The sequence below is a fragment of the Arvicola amphibius genome, chromosome 12 (assembly GCF_903992535.2).
Source record: "Arvicola amphibius chromosome 12, mArvAmp1.2, whole genome shotgun sequence".
Taxonomy (NCBI): domain Eukaryota; kingdom Metazoa; phylum Chordata; class Mammalia; order Rodentia; family Cricetidae; genus Arvicola; species Arvicola amphibius.
Genome location: NC_052058.2, coordinates 60,266,200 through 60,284,700, shown reverse-complemented (window position 1 = coordinate 60,284,700; position 18,501 = coordinate 60,266,200). Strand labels below are relative to the sequence as shown.

The 18,501-nt window shown below is 41.7% G+C and overlaps 2 protein-coding genes across 4 annotated transcripts in view; both read left to right on the top strand.

Annotated features, from left to right (window-relative positions):
* Positions 1 to 10,757, top strand: part of Ankrd45 (ankyrin repeat domain 45) — a 41,416-nt gene extending 30,659 nt beyond the window's left edge. For 2 of the 3 annotated variants that reach the window (XM_038309494.1, XM_038309495.1), the window contains 2 exons: positions 2,342 to 2,480; positions 10,495 to 10,757. In XM_038309494.1, the coding sequence (XP_038165422.1) occupies positions 2,342 to 2,480; positions 10,495 to 10,538 (183 nt within the window). In that variant the 3' untranslated portion in view covers positions 10,539 to 10,757. Of the gene's footprint in view, positions 1 to 2,341; positions 2,481 to 7,097; positions 7,896 to 10,494 lie in introns of those variants that run through there. The other variant, XM_038309496.1, reaches the window with a different exon arrangement.
* A 4,014-nt stretch (positions 10,758 to 14,771) lies between these two features.
* The window catches only part of Slc9c2 (solute carrier family 9 member C2 (putative)), a 49,701-nt gene continuing 45,971 nt past the window's right edge, over positions 14,772 to 18,501 (top strand). The window contains exons 1-2 of the mRNA XM_042054022.1: positions 14,772 to 14,907; positions 17,167 to 17,267. Coding sequence (XP_041909956.1) covers positions 14,772 to 14,907; positions 17,167 to 17,267 — 237 coding nt within the window. The remainder of the gene's footprint in view (positions 14,908 to 17,166; positions 17,268 to 18,501) is intronic.

Here is an 18,501-nt window from a genome sequence, read left to right as displayed (position 1 = left end):
TCTGGGGCAGGCAGTAAGAGGTGAGGAGGAACTGGGAGATGTTAACTTTCTATTCTTTTGTTAGAGAACTGTACTCCTCTGATATTCAATTCTATATTTCACTTCAAAGCTGAAGGCATACATGATACACAATCACAGAGGACCTAGACAACAATGAGGACCCTAAGAGAGACGTACATAGATCTAATCTACATGGGAAGTAGAAAAAGGCAAGATCTCCTGAGTAAATCGGGAGTATGGGGACCTTGGGAGAGGGTTAAAGGGGAGGGCAGAGGCAGGGAAGGGAGCAGAGAAAAATGTAGAGCTCAATAAAATCAATAAAATTAAAAAGACATACATAATACACTTTTCTATGTATTTATATGTATATAATGCATGTATCAAATCTTTCATAGTGAGAAAAAAGTAAAAAAAATTGGTTTGGATATACATTAACATTGTGCTCAATAAGCTGGGCATAGTGGCAGCCTGTGTTCCAACATTTGGGAAGCCGAGGCAGGAGGATTGCCTTGAGTTCTAGGCAAGACTGGCTACACTCTGAGAACCAGGCCAAGGAGGGCTATATAATAAGACCCTGTATCAAAAAATCAAATAGTTCCAGGTATTAGAAATGTGTGATGGCTTTAAATTGCTCTCTGTGTTTCTGTGTAGGAGACATGAGAATTTGTTTTGACATTATTTGGTGAAAATAACAGTTAGCTGTTGCTTAATGGGTGTCACCAAATCTCACTAAGGCACACATTGTACTTTATATCTTCATAAACTATTTTACAATACTTCTTGCAAAAGAAAATACAGGAAGCATTTGATTGGAGCAGGCACGAGGGCTGTTGAAACTTTAACTCATAGGGTTCTCACTAGGAAGGAACAGTGCTTTGTCAACTGTGATTTAAAAAAAAAAACCTTTAAATTTCAATAAAAAAGTACTATGCACACAAAATTAATTAGGAAAAAGTGATCTTGAATGAACTTAGTTCTCTTCTCATTTCCAGTTTATTTGCCCTGGAGTTCTGATAGTGATTTTTGTGTTATTTTTTATCATATTTTCCTCTTGATTTTTATAAACACAGATAATAGAGGTCGGTAAAGGGTATCTATTGCTCTAAAAGTGGGATCCTGTTATATAGATTACTATTAGTAGTTGCTTTTTCCCTCTCTGGGTATCTTAAGGACACTTCCTTGAATCTGTCTCTTTGGAAAGCTTTCTTGTCTACGCCTTATTATTTAGCACCATGGAAAGTACACATCAACAGGCTGTCGATTTTTATTCATTATTATAAATATTACTGTAACAAACACTTTTCTATTTTTAATCTTTGGTTGGTACATTCTGTCTGTATGTGTGAGGCACATGTGAGAATTGTCTTTAATCAGACATCAGGAATGTGTTGTGGGTGTGCTGTTTGGTAGAACTTTTTTGAACTTCCTCCTCTAGCACGCTATTGAAAGGAAGTAAAATATCATTTTCACGGAGTTTCCTGTAGATCATACCACCTGACATTTCCCCAAAGCTTTATTTGTTTTTATTTTATGTGTATGAGTGTTTGTCAGCATGTATGTATGTGCACCATGAGTGTGCAGTATTTACAGAGGATAGAAGAGGACATAGGATCCCTTGGAACTGAAGCTATAGATAGTTATGAACTGCCATGTGGGTACTGGGACCTCAACTCAGGTTCTCTGCAAGAACAGCAAATTCTCTTAACTGCTGAGCCATAGCTCCATCCCTACTACCCACCTATTTTCCAACTTGTGCAAACACTTCTCTCATCCAGAGGGCTCAATAGAAACAGAGCATCAGGGAGAAGGGTAGCTTGGTTTAAGGCTTCTCAATGCTCAGTGGTGAGTTTCATGGCTTCTCATTCTACTGGTTAGATAGTTCAGTAGTCAGAAGCCATATGCTGTTTCAATTTTAATTATTTAAAATTAAATATAATTCAAAATTTAGTTCTTCAGTCATACTAGCCAGACTTCAAATACTCAAGAGCTAAATATACCTAAGTGTTACTCTGTTGGATAAAGTTCAGATAGCACAGTCTTGGAGATACTCCTGTTTGTAAAGACAATATTACATTTATTTATTGTGTGTGTGCCTGTGTGTGTGTGTGCCTGTGTGTGTGCGTGCCTGTGTGTGCGTGCCTGTGTGTGTGTGTGTGTGTGTGTGTGTGTGCAGTTGGGTGAATCTGCTCTCTTCTTCCACTGTGTAGGTTCCGTGTGTCAAGCTCATGGCATCAGGTTTGATAGAAGCGCCTTTAGCCACTAAGCTGTCCTGCTGATCCCAGAGATACTAGTCTTGTTTTTCAATACATAAGCAGAAGTAAAATCTCTATTTCTTTCCTAGAACACTATCCTCAATGCATGCCGTATGAAGAATGAGTGGTTGGAAACCCATCCAGAAGCTTCTATCAGTGAGCTTTATGAGCAGAAACAGCAACTAGAGGAGATTGTGGCTCCCATCCTTACAAAAATGTCTACACCACGTAAGTTTTGGGCTTGAGTGTCAGGATATAGAATAATTCAGTTCAGTGTTGTTCTTTCTAATACCTATGATTTTAACTATCTTCATTCAACTAATAATAACAATTATTTTGTAAGATATGCCTGATTCTAATCCTGATATTGAATTTATCAGTTGTTAAATTTTATATGATTGTAGTATCTTTTATGATTCATTTAATCTATTTTATGAGTGTTTTTCCTGCATGCATGTGTGTGTACCCTCATGCACGCCTGGTGCCCTCGAAGATCAGAGGGTATCAGATCCCTCAGAACTGGAACTAATAGATAGTTGTGAACCACCATGTTTTTTTTGTGTTTTTTTTTTTTATCATATCTTCCTCTTGATTTTTTATAAACACAGATAATAGAGGTCGGTAAAGGGCATCTATTGCTCTAAAAGTGGGATCCTGCTATATAGATTACTATTAGTAGTTGCTTTTTCCCTCTCTGGGTACCTTAAGGACACTTCCTTGAATCTGTCTCTTTGGCACCATGTGGGTGCTGGGGACTGAACCCAGGTCCCCTGCATGAGCATCCAGTCCTCTTAGCCACTGAATAATCTTCCCATCCCCGCCTTTGAGTCTTTTGAAATAAGGTCTTACTGTGTGGCTCAGGTTGCCTGTGCCCACTGAGAACTTAGATCACAGGTACCACTTTGCCCGGCTTATGCCATTGATGCCCAATGAGTGCTTGGATCACGGATGCCTCCTTTCTAAGCTTATGTCATTGATGCCCACTGAGTGCTTGGGTCACAGGTACCATCTCCCCAACTAATGCCACAGATTTTGACCTGAGATTCTCACCCAGAAGAGCATCCTCTCCTGGGATATCATATCCCAGACAGCATATCACAGTCTGGAAAAGACTTTCACTATTATAATTCTGGTTTTGGTTGGGGAACACCACGGTGGTAATGATATTCTGAGACCAGAAGAAATGCACACATCAAATCTCATTGGCAGGTATATCTAAGATTTTAAGATGGCAGGATTATAGTTATGCAATTTTCATGAAATTTATCCCTGAAAGCACCAATCAATGTGTCTCAGTATATTCAGAAAGTTGTATAATTATCACCATTTCTAGTTTTAGGCCTTTTGCTACCCCATAAGGAAGTCCGACACTTATGAACAGGCACCTTCTATCCCTTCTCTCCAAGCCCTGGCAATCATTGCTTTACTTTCTATTTTTGTGGATTTGCTTGACAGAAGGTCTTGCTATGTAGCCCTCCCTGGATTGGAGCTTGTGGTGTAGACAAGCTGACATCAAACTTGCTATAATCTTCCTGCCTCATCCGGTCAAGTGGTGAGATTACAGATGTGAAACATCATGCCCAGTTTAGATCTGGTTACTCTGAACTCTTCATAGAAAGAATCATCACAACACATTGCCTATTGTGACTGGCTTCTGTCCCTTGGCATAATACTTGTTTATTTATTCTGCAACATGTATTACCATTTAATATGGATAAATAACATTCCATTGTATAGATACAAATTTAATCCATTCACCAACCAGAGGGCATTCTGGTTTCCATGCTTGGGCCAGTATACATAATGCTGACATGAACTGTGTGTATTACCATATGCTTTTTTTCTTTGGTATACAAACAGGTGTGGAATTTCTGGGTCATAGGTAACTCTGTGTCTAGCCTTCTACGGGGCTACTGTTTTCCATTCTCATCAATGGCATGTGACGATTCCAATTTCTCCATGCCTTTGTTAATATTTATTATTGTTTTTAAAATATCTTAGACATACTTAGTGGGTATGACATCATACTCTGATTTTAATTTCCCTGATCACTATTAATTATAGACATATTTTCATGTGCTTATTGGTCATTTGTATGGTTATTCTGGAGAACTATTCATTTTGATACCTCTAAAATTTAAAAGGAAAGTATCTTGTTATAACAATTCTTTATATATTCTGGATACAAGTCTAATATCAGAAATGACTCTGATCTGGACATGGTGACAAATGCCTGTAATCTCAGCACTGGGAAGGCCGAGGCAGGAGGATCACAAGTTTGAGGTCACTTTAGGCTATTCACTACCCATTGCTGACAAATACACTTTGTTCCTGTGTTCCCTGAGAGCTGAAGGAAGGATGGGTATGGAAGAAGAGTTGGGACCAGGAATATAAAGAAGGGGTTCATCTTGTTGGCCTCTCATTCAAGTCAATCACTGGAGAGACAATGTTCTAAATGTCAAAAGAGGCTTCGTGGAAGTTTCCAGAACTTCTCCAGAGACACATTTGGACAGCCCAGAATAATTATGAAAAAGGCACAAATTGGCTAACTGCCCTCATCTGTGAGGACATTTTCTTGAGTTAGCAAAAGGCTCTAACTAGAATTATTCCCACCCTGTGAAAGAAGGAAGAAACTGGCCATCCAAGTAGGCATATCCAAATTGCAGCTCAGGATGAAAGAGTGACATCAAATTCCAGTCCCCAGCCCCCACATAGGAATGCGGGTGGCACTTGTCCGGGTTACGGCTCAGTTAATGAACAGCTTTGCCACCACCCTGAGCCAACGATGCCCTGTCCACTCAGTGTAGTGTGTGGTGCAGTGAGGTAACAGAGCCGGGGTTCTGCGGACAGCTGTCCACTCCTCTTTTGACTTGATCGATGGCATGAGATGGTGCTGTCTGACTGGGTGAGTGTGTCTTCATTTTCTTGGTTGTATCTTTTAAAGCCCCAAAGCTTCGTCTTTCAGTGTCATAGCTGAGATACATTGCCTAGCCCAAGGTTATCAAGATGTAAACTAACGATTTTTTCTTGGAGTTTTATAGCTTTTGCATTTAGTCCTCTAATAAAGTTTGAGTTTCTTTGTTTGTTTGTTTGTTTCTTTCTTTCTTTCTTTCTTTCTTTCTTTCTTTCTTTCTTTCTTTCTTTCTTGTATATGGAATGGGTTGGAGTTCAACTTCACTTGTGTGTGTGTGTGTGTGTGTGTGTGTGTGTGTGTGGCATTTATTACCTAAGCCTTTTGTGTTTGTCAACATGGCTTGTAGATTTTAAGAGGTTGAGACAATTAGGCTAGTATAGGTAGTGGAGGGGCTCACCCTTGCCATCTGTATAACTAATATCTACTGAGCAGTGTCTGGCACTCTCCTAGTATCTTGAAGGGAGACGGAGTCTTTAGAGTGCCCCCCCACCTCTTAAGCAGTTGCTTATGTAGATTGTGAGAAAAGCGTGTATACCTGGGAAGGTGAACTTTAGAGAAGGCCAAAGGAACATAGAGAAAGTCCCCCGAAGCAGCAGGAATTGTCATGAACCAGGGTAGAGTTTGAGTTTTAGAGTGGAAGCACAGGCTGCCCATGTCAGGTTCAGATCAGAGAGTAAGGAAGTGGAGAGCTCCCATCCAGCCGGCTGTAGTCCTCGTGTCAAGGCAGAGAAGGAAAATAGGGCCAGAGTTAGCTTGTGATCATTTTACTAAAACTACCGAAAGAAATCTGACAGCTTTCAGCTTTATGGGTAGTGGGATACCATTTACAGGGCTTTTAGGTCTGGAGAAAGCTCAGCCAGTAAAATGCTTACCTCACAAACATGAGGACCCAAGTTTGATTCCTAGATGCCACTAAATAGATGAGCAGGATGCCACGTGTTTGTTCCTGGGCTGAGGTGGTGGACACGGGCAGATACCTGGGGCTCACTTGCAGGCTGGTCTTGCTAAATCAGCAAGCCCCAGGCCAATGAGATACTCTTTCTCAAAAAACGATATGGGCATGTCCTGAAGTGGGACACGTGAAGTTGTCCTGTAACTTGCAAAGACATATGGATATACATGCATGGCACACACAGGCGCACTTTAACAAGCTCCACCCACCCCTGCGTGCACATGCTTGTGCATGCATGTGCGCACGTGCACGCGCGCACACACACACCACACATACACACCAGGTATTCAGTGTTGTGTGCCTATAATCCCAGAACTTGGGTGGCTGGAGCAGGAGGACCATGAGTTTGAGGCTACATAGCAAGGTCCTATTGTAAACACACAAAGAAACCTTTAGACTGGCGGAGAAGAGGGATCAGGTAAGGGAGAATAATCTGGCTTTCTTTATGAAATAGTTTGGAGGGAGAGGAAATTAGAGGGAGTCAAGTCCTATAGTTCAGATGTGAGATGATTAAGACTTCAGTGGCCAACTACACAGTCCATTACCCACCACGAAGCTGACCCAACAGCCCTCCTTCCTCCCTCACCTCTGCAGAAGAATTGCCTATGTTAACAGGTGTCCCCTCTAGACACCTTCAGAGCATAAGATGCTATGTTGGGTCTTGATGGGACATCTGAAATGATCCTTCACTATATAACAAAGGAATGAAAACGAGAGAGGGTCAGCATTTTAATCAGAGTTCCTCTAGGCAGCAGTCTGAGAAACACCAGGAAAAACAAGGACGTGTAAAGTGTGTCCTTCTGGCTTTAAGCACCACAGGAGAGCCGGAGACTGTTGGAACTGACATACCCAAGTGCCAGGCTTAAATCAATGGCTAGGATATACTAATGTATTCCATGTCCACTGTTTGAAAAACTGGCTTCATCGTGTTCCATATCTCAAGCCAATCAAATGTCATTTTAAAATGTGCTTCTTTCAGGGCAAGTGAAAAGCGCCAAATCGATAACCTAAGCGATGATCAGCAAAGAAGTCAAGATTGCGCCTTCTACAGACCCCACGCGGTGTAGTTGGCTGTGTTAATTCCCAGTGTTAGATAAGACAAAACTGTTCCTGCCAGCCGAATTCAAGAAATAGACTCAGGTCTTGCAGAAATGTTTGGGTACAAATTCAGTCATCCTGACCTTGTGTCAGGCTGTTCAGAACACTCACACCTGGCTCAGGGGCTGGGCCTCTGTTCCCCAAACACATCTCCTCACGAGTCCTCCAAGCATGGCTCCTCATGAGTTTCCGTGTTCCTTCAGAAGAGCTGAGCAAGGATTTAAAAACCACACGGAGAAGCTAATAATTTTCTGTGTAACTGAGGCAAGAGATTTCCACTAGACTAGGGAAATCCATTTTTAAAAAGATGCACTAGGCCATTTCTAAAGGAAAAGCATTTGTTCTTTCTCTCTCAAAATACCAGGAACTGTTTGGGCAGGGTCCTCTAGTGTTGGCTGTTACTTTTTATGTCTGAATTAAAATTCACCTGGAAGGTGGAAACAGTTTCTGAGAGAAGCCCACTGTTACCTTTAATATCCCTAATGAACGCAAATCTGCCTAGCTTCCCCTCTCCAGGAGGTTTGGTAATACAGGTATTGTAATTGGCGCCATGCCACTTCCTGCCATTCTCTTTCATATTGCCCAGGTTTTAAAAGTCATGGTTACTCAAAAGTTTTTTGGAAAGCCTTTTTCTAGTCAAGTTAAGCACGACCCTGAACTTCCTATTCCTTTATGACTCTCTGGGAAAGTTTTTATAGAAAATAAAATTTAAAAAAAAAAGAGAGAAAATATTCCCCGTTTTTAGCACTCACTCTTCTTTGCCTTGCTATGCAAACTATTTTCCCTTCAGAGGAGAAAGAAAACAAGGAAGCCTTTCAATAACACTCGCCAGGCCATGTTCTCATGGTCATGGCATTGAGATAATCTTGATTTAAATATATCCCCAGTCTCACTTTTGAGATCTTTTCACCCCATGAGCAATTTCCATTCAGCTCCCTTCAGCAGAAGCACTGATGTTAGCCCATCCGTGAGACACCCCAAGTGTTCGCTGCTGGCAGCAGGAGGGGGACCTGTGTTTGTCGTTTCAATGCGTGTATTCCAGGGCACTCTACACAGCACTGGCGTCACTGGGAAGAGGCCAGGTGCCCTTCTTTGTTGCTGTTGTTTTTATTCTAAGCCACATTTTCTGAGCCTCCATCATGAAGGTAGCAGTGCTTTCCAGGCCTGTGCTCCTGGTAAGTAGGAAGGGAGACCCGTAAGCCACCTCTATTCCCAGGGGAGAAAGGAGCATTTTTGCCGTGTACTAGAATAACCTCTCTCCCTCTTTTGTCTTGCAGTCTTTGTCCTCAAACATTTTATAGCCTTTGATACACTTGCTAACACTGTATTTGTACGATCCCTTGCATTGGCACCTTTATACCAACATCCCAACTTTCTTATAATCTACTTTTCTAACTCCCCTCTAGCGTCTCTTCTTCTAGGCCCTCGCTGCCAGAACCTCTCAGAATTGGATTCTGATTCTTGGTGGGACAATTGTTTTTTTCTTCACGCCATGACTGTCCCGCTCTCCAATATTTTAGAGATCTAACCCTTCCTTCCTTCTTTGGGGCACTTCTGTTACCAGAGCCTCACTTTGTGCTCAGTGTAATTATTAGCATGCTTGTCTCGCGATGTGAATGAGCAATGATCTTTTTGAAAGACTTTTTTTTTTTGCTCTTTGTCATACCTAAAGAGCTTGTAAAATAGTAAGTCGTTAACTAAAAGTTGAATTGATTCACCTTATTCCCCGTACCTAACATTACCTAGTACTCCTAGAACTCATTACATCTCCATTCATTTATAGAGCCTGATTGCATTATAGAAATGATAGCAACCTTATCTTATGCTGTGTCAGTGCAGACCCACTCCCCCAACAGACAAGCCATACCCACATCGAACATTGCGGGTCTATGTCCACCTTCCCTCAACTTTGTATTTTTTGAACTGTCATCTCGATTTTCATGGCCTAGTGATTTCTAAGAGGTTCTTGGATCTAATTTCAGAGATTCCTTTGATGTGGGGCTCTGAACACTTGTTTATATCTGTGGATCTATAACTTCTGTTTTGCGAGAGACGATATCAATTATTACCTATTGTTGCACTGACTTATAGCTAGATTAATAGATTTAAATGCACTTATGCTGTGAGTTTGATGTTATTTCATTAGCTGCATGGTGTCTTCTGAACTTGCATAGCATAGTTACATTTTTAAAAGCTCATGTTAACAGTTCAGGAATGCCTCCACAGTATTCGAAAGGTAGTTAAAGGCTAATTCAATGTTATAATCAGTTCTAGATGGTAGTTCTTTAGGTTTGTATTTCATTGATCATAAAAATGTAAAAATATAAAGGTAGAGTATTAAAATAACATTATTAAAATAGCAAGTTCTGTCCCTTATCAAAAGGTGTAACAAAAGATGTTTTAACAGCAAAAGAAAAAAAAATAGGAGAAAAGGGGCTGGACAGATGGCTCAGCGGTTAAGAGCATTGCCTGCTCTTCCAAAGGTCCTGAGTTCAATTCCCAGCAACCATATGGTGGCTCACAACCTTCTGAAATGAGGACTGGTGCCCTCTTCTGGCCTGCAGGCATACACACAGATGGAATATTGTATATATAATAAATAAATAAATATTTTAAAAAAATAGGAGAAAAAAAAAGGAAGCCATTTAGTAACAGTCACCAGGCCATCTTCTCTTAGTCACGGCATTGAGATAATCTTAGTGTAAATGTGTCCCCAAATCTCACTTTTGAGATCTTTTGACTCTGTGAGCAATTCCCATTCAGCAGAAGCACTGATGCTAAGCTATCTGCGATACACCCTGAGTGTTCGCTGCTGGCAGAAGGAGGTCTGTTTTGGGCCCTTTAAATGTGTGTATTTCAGGACACTCTGTGCACATCAACACTGGCATCATTGGGAAGAGGCCAGGTGCCCTTCTTTGTTGCTGTTATTTTCATTCTAAGTACACAGGCTTAGAGGATATGTAGGCCTTTATGTGAGATTTACTTTTCTTATTTTACCACAGATGATAGAACTTTATCATACACCAGTACAGTTGTAGTGGAGGCCGACAGATATTTATTTTAGCAGAAAACCCCATGTTGTAAAAGGCTGACAGTTACCCAGTATTTGTCTAATATGCAGTGGATTATACTGTCCAAGATCGCCTAATCTCCCATTTCACATAACCCTCGCGCTGTGTGGGCCTGTCATTCCTAGTGTAGAAATAGGAATCTCTGAGCTGTCTTGAATCTGGGGAGCCCATGACTATAGTTGAAAGTGATTCTCTGTCTTTTCCAAGGCTACGTTATAAGAGGTGATGTGGCTTCTGCCTCAATCTCTTAAGATACCGGTAACTTTAGAAACCAGCCTGAGAGGAGACCAACAAGGAAAGGTCTCTCAAAGGTTTCTCAAGCTTGCAGCGCTGACTCCTCTCCATCCATCTAACCACCGCTGCCAACCTGCCTGACTAGGAGTGAGTCATCTTGGAAGTGGATTCTCCAATCAAGCCACTATTGGATGCTGTATGGAGTGGAGGCAATCTTCTCTGCTGACTCCTCCCAGAATCACGGACTTCTGAGATAAATAAATGTTTCGTTTTAAGTCACCCAGTTTTGTATTTATTGGTTACACAGTAAAATATAACACACACATTGAAACTCAGAAATATCAGGTGACATAACAAAGCCTAGAATTTGTGGCTTTGGTTTTGAAACTGGATGGTGGGTTGATGCTGCAGGGGTCTAGCGGGGAGCATGAGTAACAGCCTCCAGGACTGAAGTGCAGCCCGATCAGAAGCCTTCAGATCCTCTGTGAGGCTACTAGAGGGGGCTTATGAGAAAGGGGAATGTCTCTGCAGGCTAGAGAAAAAGGCTCTTGTTATGAGGCCACAGGAAGTTTTTTTTTAAAATGATGTTAAATAATGACCTAAAGATTCAGTGAATATGTCCCAACTTGGTCCCAGTGCCACCTCACCTTTTCTAAAGTGTGAGGGGAAGGATCTGAACTGAAGAAAGGAACCCACAAACTTTCAAGTAAAATGAAAAAGAACTATAAATGAGCTGGGCGGTGGTGGCGCACACCTTTAATTCTAGCACTCGGGAGGCAGAGGCAGGCGAATCTCTGAGTTCGAGGCCAGCCTGGTCTACAAGAGCTATTTCCAGGACAGACTCTAGAAACTACAGGGAAACCCTGTCTCGAAAAAACCAAAAAAAAAAAAAAAAAAAAAAAAAAAAAAAACAAAAAAAAAAAAAAAGAACTATAAATGTCCAGTAGCTACTGGGTCTGAAATTGAAGTTACTCTTCATTTCCAGCCTTTCTAGATGACAACAGTTATTAACCCAAGAAGTGATTTCTGGGAAGAGATAAAACCCAGGGCAGAACTACAGGGGCATCTGTTAAGAAATCGGAAACACCTCATTTGTTACCTCAGGGTTCTCAGATAATTGGGCTTTTTTCCCTATGGCTGGGAAGATAGTTTCCAGGTGTCCTGGATGGTCACCACGGCTCTACCCAGATGGTGATGGAACTGCCACATCCATCTCCCTTTCTCAGCAGTGGCATATGCCAACACAAGGACCTGTCTGACCCACCTTTCTGCAGTCCCATGTCCACCCTTGACCAAATCAACTTATTAGCAGATGGAAAACTACGAGCGACTCATCTGCATCACAGGCCTGTCTCAGTCACATAGCATAGTCTGATGTCAGAAGACACGAGGGGAAAACACACTTCAGCCTCTGGGCTACCCAAGGCTGTCAACACCTACTTCTGCTGGCTTTGCTCAGAACGGTGAAATATAAAATGTATTTATTATTTTGAGACAGGGTTTCTCTGTGCATCCTGGCTGTCCTGGAACTTTCTCTGTAGACCAGGCTGACCTTGAACTTGGAGATCTGCCTGGACACTGCTTTCCAAGTGCAAAATATAAATTTATTATGGCTTTTGAAAAGGTTCTCCACCAGGGAGGTTATAATGAAGAGTAGCTCCGTCATCCCTGCAGCTTAGTTAGGCGCTGTCTGACTTTCAGAACTATGTCTAAGCCAGAGTTGAATATAAATTTTGTTCGAGTTTATTGAGGTATGTGGACTTGGAGAACCTGAATCTTGAAACTTAAAACTACAAGAGTTGTAGTTACAAGGTTCTGGAGAACCAAGAGAGCTTGGAGGTAGGGGGATCACAACAGGGAAACAGGAGCTAAACCCAGCAGGGAAAGACACTGTTTAAAATGACCCGAGGTGGTGCAGCCAGGATCCAAGGTGACAACCAGCAATGGAAAGTGGAAGTGAGGGGAGCGTGGTGAGGTGAGCATCAGGTGAGGGAAATGGTCCAGCACATGGATACAAATAAAGTTGCAGAGATCATTTTAGGGTGACGTGGACGTATTAGTTATAATTCAGGGACAGATATAGAACTTCTGAGTGAAATTCAGTCTCTAAGAATCGAGACATCCTTCAGAGCTTCTTTACCACAGAAGTGATGCAGATGGCGGATTCAGTCATCTTCCTGTGTGAGGCTCCCCTTGGCGCTCTCTGGAAGAGCACACACAGCAACCTTGATTAGTAAGGAGCAGGAAGAAAAAGAGTTCCCTGCGCACAGTGTAACTCCTCCATGGCAGCCAACTGCAAGTGGATGATTAGTGTTCACCAAAGAAATATTTAACTGTGTTTGTTTGTAGCGATTTAGATTCACATACTAGGCATCAAGAATTTGTTGAAGAATACATCCTCAGGATGACATTGTCCCTTCAAGTGAAGAACTGAAATTCAGTGGTGAGTTGAATGGAGGAAAATGAGGACGTTAGTAAACGGAAGAGGAAGAGAAGGAAAATGGTAAATAAGAATGGATCAGGAGGTCTGTGTAGGGGAAGAAGTCTAAAGGGACCAGAAGGGTGATGGGTGAGTAAGATGGATACAACATGAAGGCAGAAAGTGGGGAGCAGGGATGTGGGAGGATAGTGAGAGGCACAAATGTGAGCAATGTACACGTGTACTAAGATGTTAAAATGAACCCCATTATTTTGTGTGCCAGCTAAAAGCTAATTTCAGAAACAAGCGAGAAGGCAGTAGTGTGGAAGGGGATCAGGGCTGAACTGGAGAGAATTGGCGTAAGAAAAACATCATGTGTGTTTTTAAAACCCCAGAGGTTCTGTCTGTGTGGCTATCTTTGACCCTTTCTTCTGTTATGTCAGGCAAAGGAAATCAGTTAAAAACAGTTGTAGGTGTAGACTACAGTGTGTCCATTAAATGCATGCTTCTCTGCAACTCAATAACTCCTTTGGGATTGGAGGTGGGAATAATGAGTGCAGCCAATCAGAACAAAAGCAGGTTGGCAAGAAACCAATGGGAGGTCAGCATGGAAACAGCTTTAGCTTTGGTATCAGTTGGTGGTACTGGCCCTGGCAAACAGAGGCAGAGCTGAGCACAACTGAGCCCTGTTCTTTGGGATTTTGAAAGGCTGCAGTTTGATGTCAACTCGGAGCCATTTTAGGCTTGGAAGAACACACCTCTGGGAAAGAACTTGATTTTAAGGTCACTGATATGGGGATGGGGGCTTGGAGAGAAGGACCCGGAGAGCTGCTTGAGGGTTGGGGAGTGACTTGAAGATGTAGCGACCATTTCCTTCTTTAGTTTAGAATCTTTGTGAGTGATAGCAAATGAGTATAAAACGGGGCAAAAGATGAAGGCTATTCTTGAGGCGACTTCAGGAATCTTCAGGAGCTCTTAGATTAAGGCTAGCTATAAAGGAAAACAGAAGCCAAGTTCTTCTGAGGACTGTCAGGTCATTTATGCAGGATATGTCTTACACAGGACACCAATTCAGTGGGGGCCATCAGGAATGGTATCCTGCCTGTTGTTGATATGACAAGCCACCTGCCTGTGGTCAGGCTTCATGGCCTGGAGCAAGAGGTGCCTTTTCTACCTCAGTCAAAGGCTTCACACAATCAAACCTCAACCTCCATCTTTTCAGTTTTTGAAAAAATATCCTTTATCCCTGTCTTCCCTCCCAACTTTAGCTGACGCGATGCCACTTACACTGCCTCTCAGTTGCTGAGAGAGGAACAATAAGTTTTGAAGCTGAAGTAGCCAAGTGATGTTCCAGAGTGACTTGTACTCATGGAGAATGAGGAGCATGGCGTTTGTCCGTCCTCCTTCCCCCTCAGAGAGTTCACTCGTCAGGTGTCTATGGTGAACCTGTCTTGTGCTGCGAACCATGCTTACGGCCTTAATGAAAGTCAAAGACTCAGTCTTGGCCTTTGAGAGACTTACGTCTCCAAGCAAGCACATGATCAGGTCACCACAAAAAGAGTACAGTCCAGTCACGATCCACTCCTTCCCATGTGTAGGTAGCATGATGATGAAGGAACACAAACGCTGCTGCTAGTTCCCTGTAAATATCCCTGGAGCATGAAGGCGAGTGAGGGGCATAAATGTGCTCTGATCTGAGTGTGCTACCCCCTCAGCTACGTGGAACATGAATAAACTGAATCCTAGTAGGACTCATGCCCCTTCCCCCTCTTTTTTTTCCATTTTACAGCAGGGTAGTCTGCCATAAGTGAAATTTGCTTCTGGAAAAGCAATGTCAAGCAACAATTTTTCTTTCTGGGCAGCAAAAGATGACAACAAGCCTGACTTGCTCTGTGGGAGGCCAGCCGATTACTTTGTGGTCCAGAAGCATTTCACAATTATCATAAGTGCCATTGTTGTTTTGGGAGGTAAGTCGTCATGCAGGACTCCTCTGTCACTAGAGACTTTTCTCACCATAGCAGGAGGTCACAGCTACATTATAAGAGCAGCCAAGGAAACCTAAAGGTGACAGTGAAGGCTGCCAGGCCAGCTTCATTCAGTTTCTAAGGAGCACTTGTGTATAGCACTTTATTCAGTAACACTAGCTGGACACGGGAAGGTGGTGGTGCATTAAAGAGACCGAGACAATCCTTGCCATTACGGAACTTTCTCATGGGGGAGATGGGCAAACAAATAGCCATGAGGCAATGTGTTGAGTGTTGACATAAAGATATTGCCAGGATTCTCTACTAATAAGGAGGAAGGAGATCTTGATGCTGCCTGCATGACCAGGCTGACCCAGATAAAACATCTGAAATGAGAGAGACCGCTTGGCAAACAGAAAAAGAGGACACAATTTGCATAGTTGATGTCACATTATGGCTTTTAAAAAAGCATTCCATTTTTTTATAGGTGTAGGAATGTTTTGCCTGCACACATGTCTATGTACCATGTGCATGCCGTGCCTACGGAGGCCAGAAGAGAGCAGTAGAGTCCCTAAAACTACGTAGTTATGGCTGTTTGTGAGTTGCCAAGGCTGCTAGTTCTGGGAACCGAACCTGGGTCCTCTGGAAGATCAGCAAGTGTTCTTAACCACTGAGTAGTCCCTCCAGCCCCTATTTTGGCTTTTGATGGGTTTTTCTTTACTCCATCCACTTTTCCTGCCTAGAAGAAAATTGGAGAGGGCTTTGTAAACAAAGGCCTCTTAAACATTGATTAAGAATCCAGCAGGTGTAGCGAATAGTATTCCTACATGAATACCAGATGAAGTAGCCTACTCAATAGCACAGGTGCCTTATTCCACAGTTAACTCCTGTGATGAAAGTTTCTAGGTATCCGTAAAAGGATATTTACTTAGGAAAAACATCACCTGCTCCAAAACCTTTTCTGGAGGCAGGAAGATCCTCTAGGACCAAATAATGAGACAAATATGTGCAAAGAGCATCTTCATTTTAGCGTTTATCAGGGAGTGAATTGCTTCGTCTAGAGATTTTAATATAATCACTAAGGACTTTGGTTCCTTTGGTACCCACAATGGCCTGGTGACCGTGAGCTCTGCTGACTCTAGATACACTCTGAGGATGTAAAGGTAAGTGGCCAGCATCAAGGGCATTGCAGAAACAGCGGTAATACCATCGCTTTACCTGAACTTAAGCATAAGAAGTATTCAATAATTATTTACTGATTTGGTTCAACTTCAAGCTGGGAGGCAGGATGCAAGAACCTGAACTGTCAGTGGGTCTTGCTTTATGCACACATGCATAGGATTATAGTCTGTCTTCTGTCTCTAGGGGAAAGAACAGACAGAACAGACCTAAAAGCAGCCAGACAGTGATAAGTTTCTCCCACGACTTTTCCTGTGAAGAAGTGTTCCTTGTGCCACAGTTAGTTTTGTGTATCTCTGTCTTCCAGGAAAATTCTGGAGTATATGTGATTTTAGCACAGGATGAATGCTTATTAACATAAAATGAAGTATATGGATACTAAGTATGAAGTATATGGATACTAAGTATGAAGTATATGGATACTAAGTATGAAGTATATGGATACTAAGTATGAAGTATATGGATACTAAGTATGAAGTATATGGATACTAAGTATGAAGTATATGGATACTAAGTCCAGCCTTTTCATTCACTGTCACCGACAAACCCATTGGTGAGATGCCTATAGAGCGACCCTAGCACGTTCCTGGGGAAGCAAGTGTAAGGCTTGTGAAACCTCAATATTTTTCATATTATTCTGTGAGGGGTGCCTAATTATGTGTATCTTACACTTAACAATTTGTATTTGTGGGCCAGCCAGGTGGTTTCAGGAGTTAAGAGCACTTCCCACACAAGCCTGTCTACCTGAGTTCAATCCCCAGAACCCACATAAGGTGGAGGGAGAGAACCAGTTCAACAAGTGTGTGCGCAGAGAGAGAATTTCCTAAACCCAAATAGCATTTATATTTATTAACTATCCATACATACTATGACTCAGAAGTTGGAAATTAAATAATTAGACTGACAATTAATTACATCATTTTGAAAATATGAATAATCATTTTTCTATTTCAATAAGGTTTATTTTTAATTGACATATATATGTATGGGTTACAGTACAACTTAACACAGGCATACAATGCATAATGATCAAATAGGATAATTACCATTTTGAAATTATAATTTGTATTTTTTTTTTTTTAGGGTTTTCAAAGATGCTTTTAAAGAATTCTGAGGTCTTTGCCTTGATGATTCTCTCTGTGTCAGGATTTGTGACAGGGCAGCTGGCTTACCATTTTGTTGAGGTACTGTATACCTAGTAAGTTAGAGTAAGTTAGAGGTCAAGCACCTCAAACAAGACCCACTCCAAATGTGTAAGTTTTTCCTCTTCTGCAGCCCTGGGATCCAAACCCAGGGCTTCATGTATGCCAGACAGTTGTATCTACCGTGTGAGTGTTGGGAACTTCACCTGGTCCTTAGCAAGAGCAGCAAGTGCTTTTAACCATTAAGCCATCTTGCCAGCCCCTGCAGCAGTTATTTTTATGATAAAGTGTGATTGCTCCTTTCTCTCAGATCAGATATGAAGCATACATTATACAGAATATAGCCACAAGAAAGTATTCCTTCATTTTTTTTAAAAAAAAAACTTAATGCCTGGCCTTAACAGCGATGCAATGTGTATTAACAAGTTGTCTCCATTCAATGTTTTATCTTTTTTTTTTTTTTTTTTGGTTTTTCGAGACAGGGTTTCCCTGTAGTTTCTAGAGCCTGTCCTGGAACTAGCTCTTGTAGACCAGGCTGGCCTCGAACTCAGAGATCCGCCTGCCTCTGCCTCCCGAGTGCTGGGATTAAAGGCGTGCGCCACCACCGCCCGGCCAATGTTTTATCTTTTGAGATGGAAATAATACCTACAGCACCTTTACCCAGGTCTGCAGAAGCCTGTCAACCTCCTGAAGTTCCTCCGCTCCCACTAGCCAACACCATTGGAGTGCCTACTGTGTGCTGCACTTATTTTTAAATGTTCTATACTCAACTCATTAATCCTTGAGTTTAACTCATTCATTCTTGCAGGAACTTGATGGCAGTAAACTCTCCAGCCCCTCTACAGATGGAGGCACAGAGAAATTAGATAATGCAGTTGTTAGATTGAAACATTTACAGCACTCCCAAAACTATTGTGTTTTTTATTACTCATGTACACCTTCCATCATCCATGCCTTATATAACTGATTATACCACCATCTAAACATATTTCTCTGCTGACTAACTAGAATGTTGTTTTTCAGTCCCAAGCAGATATCCATAAAGCCACAAATATCTGTGTGAGAACATATAATAAATATATTAAAATAAATAACTAATAGCTTAGTAAATTTTTTTTTCTGGGACTTTCATAGTATTATCTCAGGTAACACCAATGGTAAGGGATATTATATCATTTTTGGAAGTACCACTTTTAGATTCTAAGCCATGTTCATGCAAAAACATTTCAAGGAAGATCAGTTTAAAAGCAGGAAAGAGTGGAAAAGGAAGGGCTGG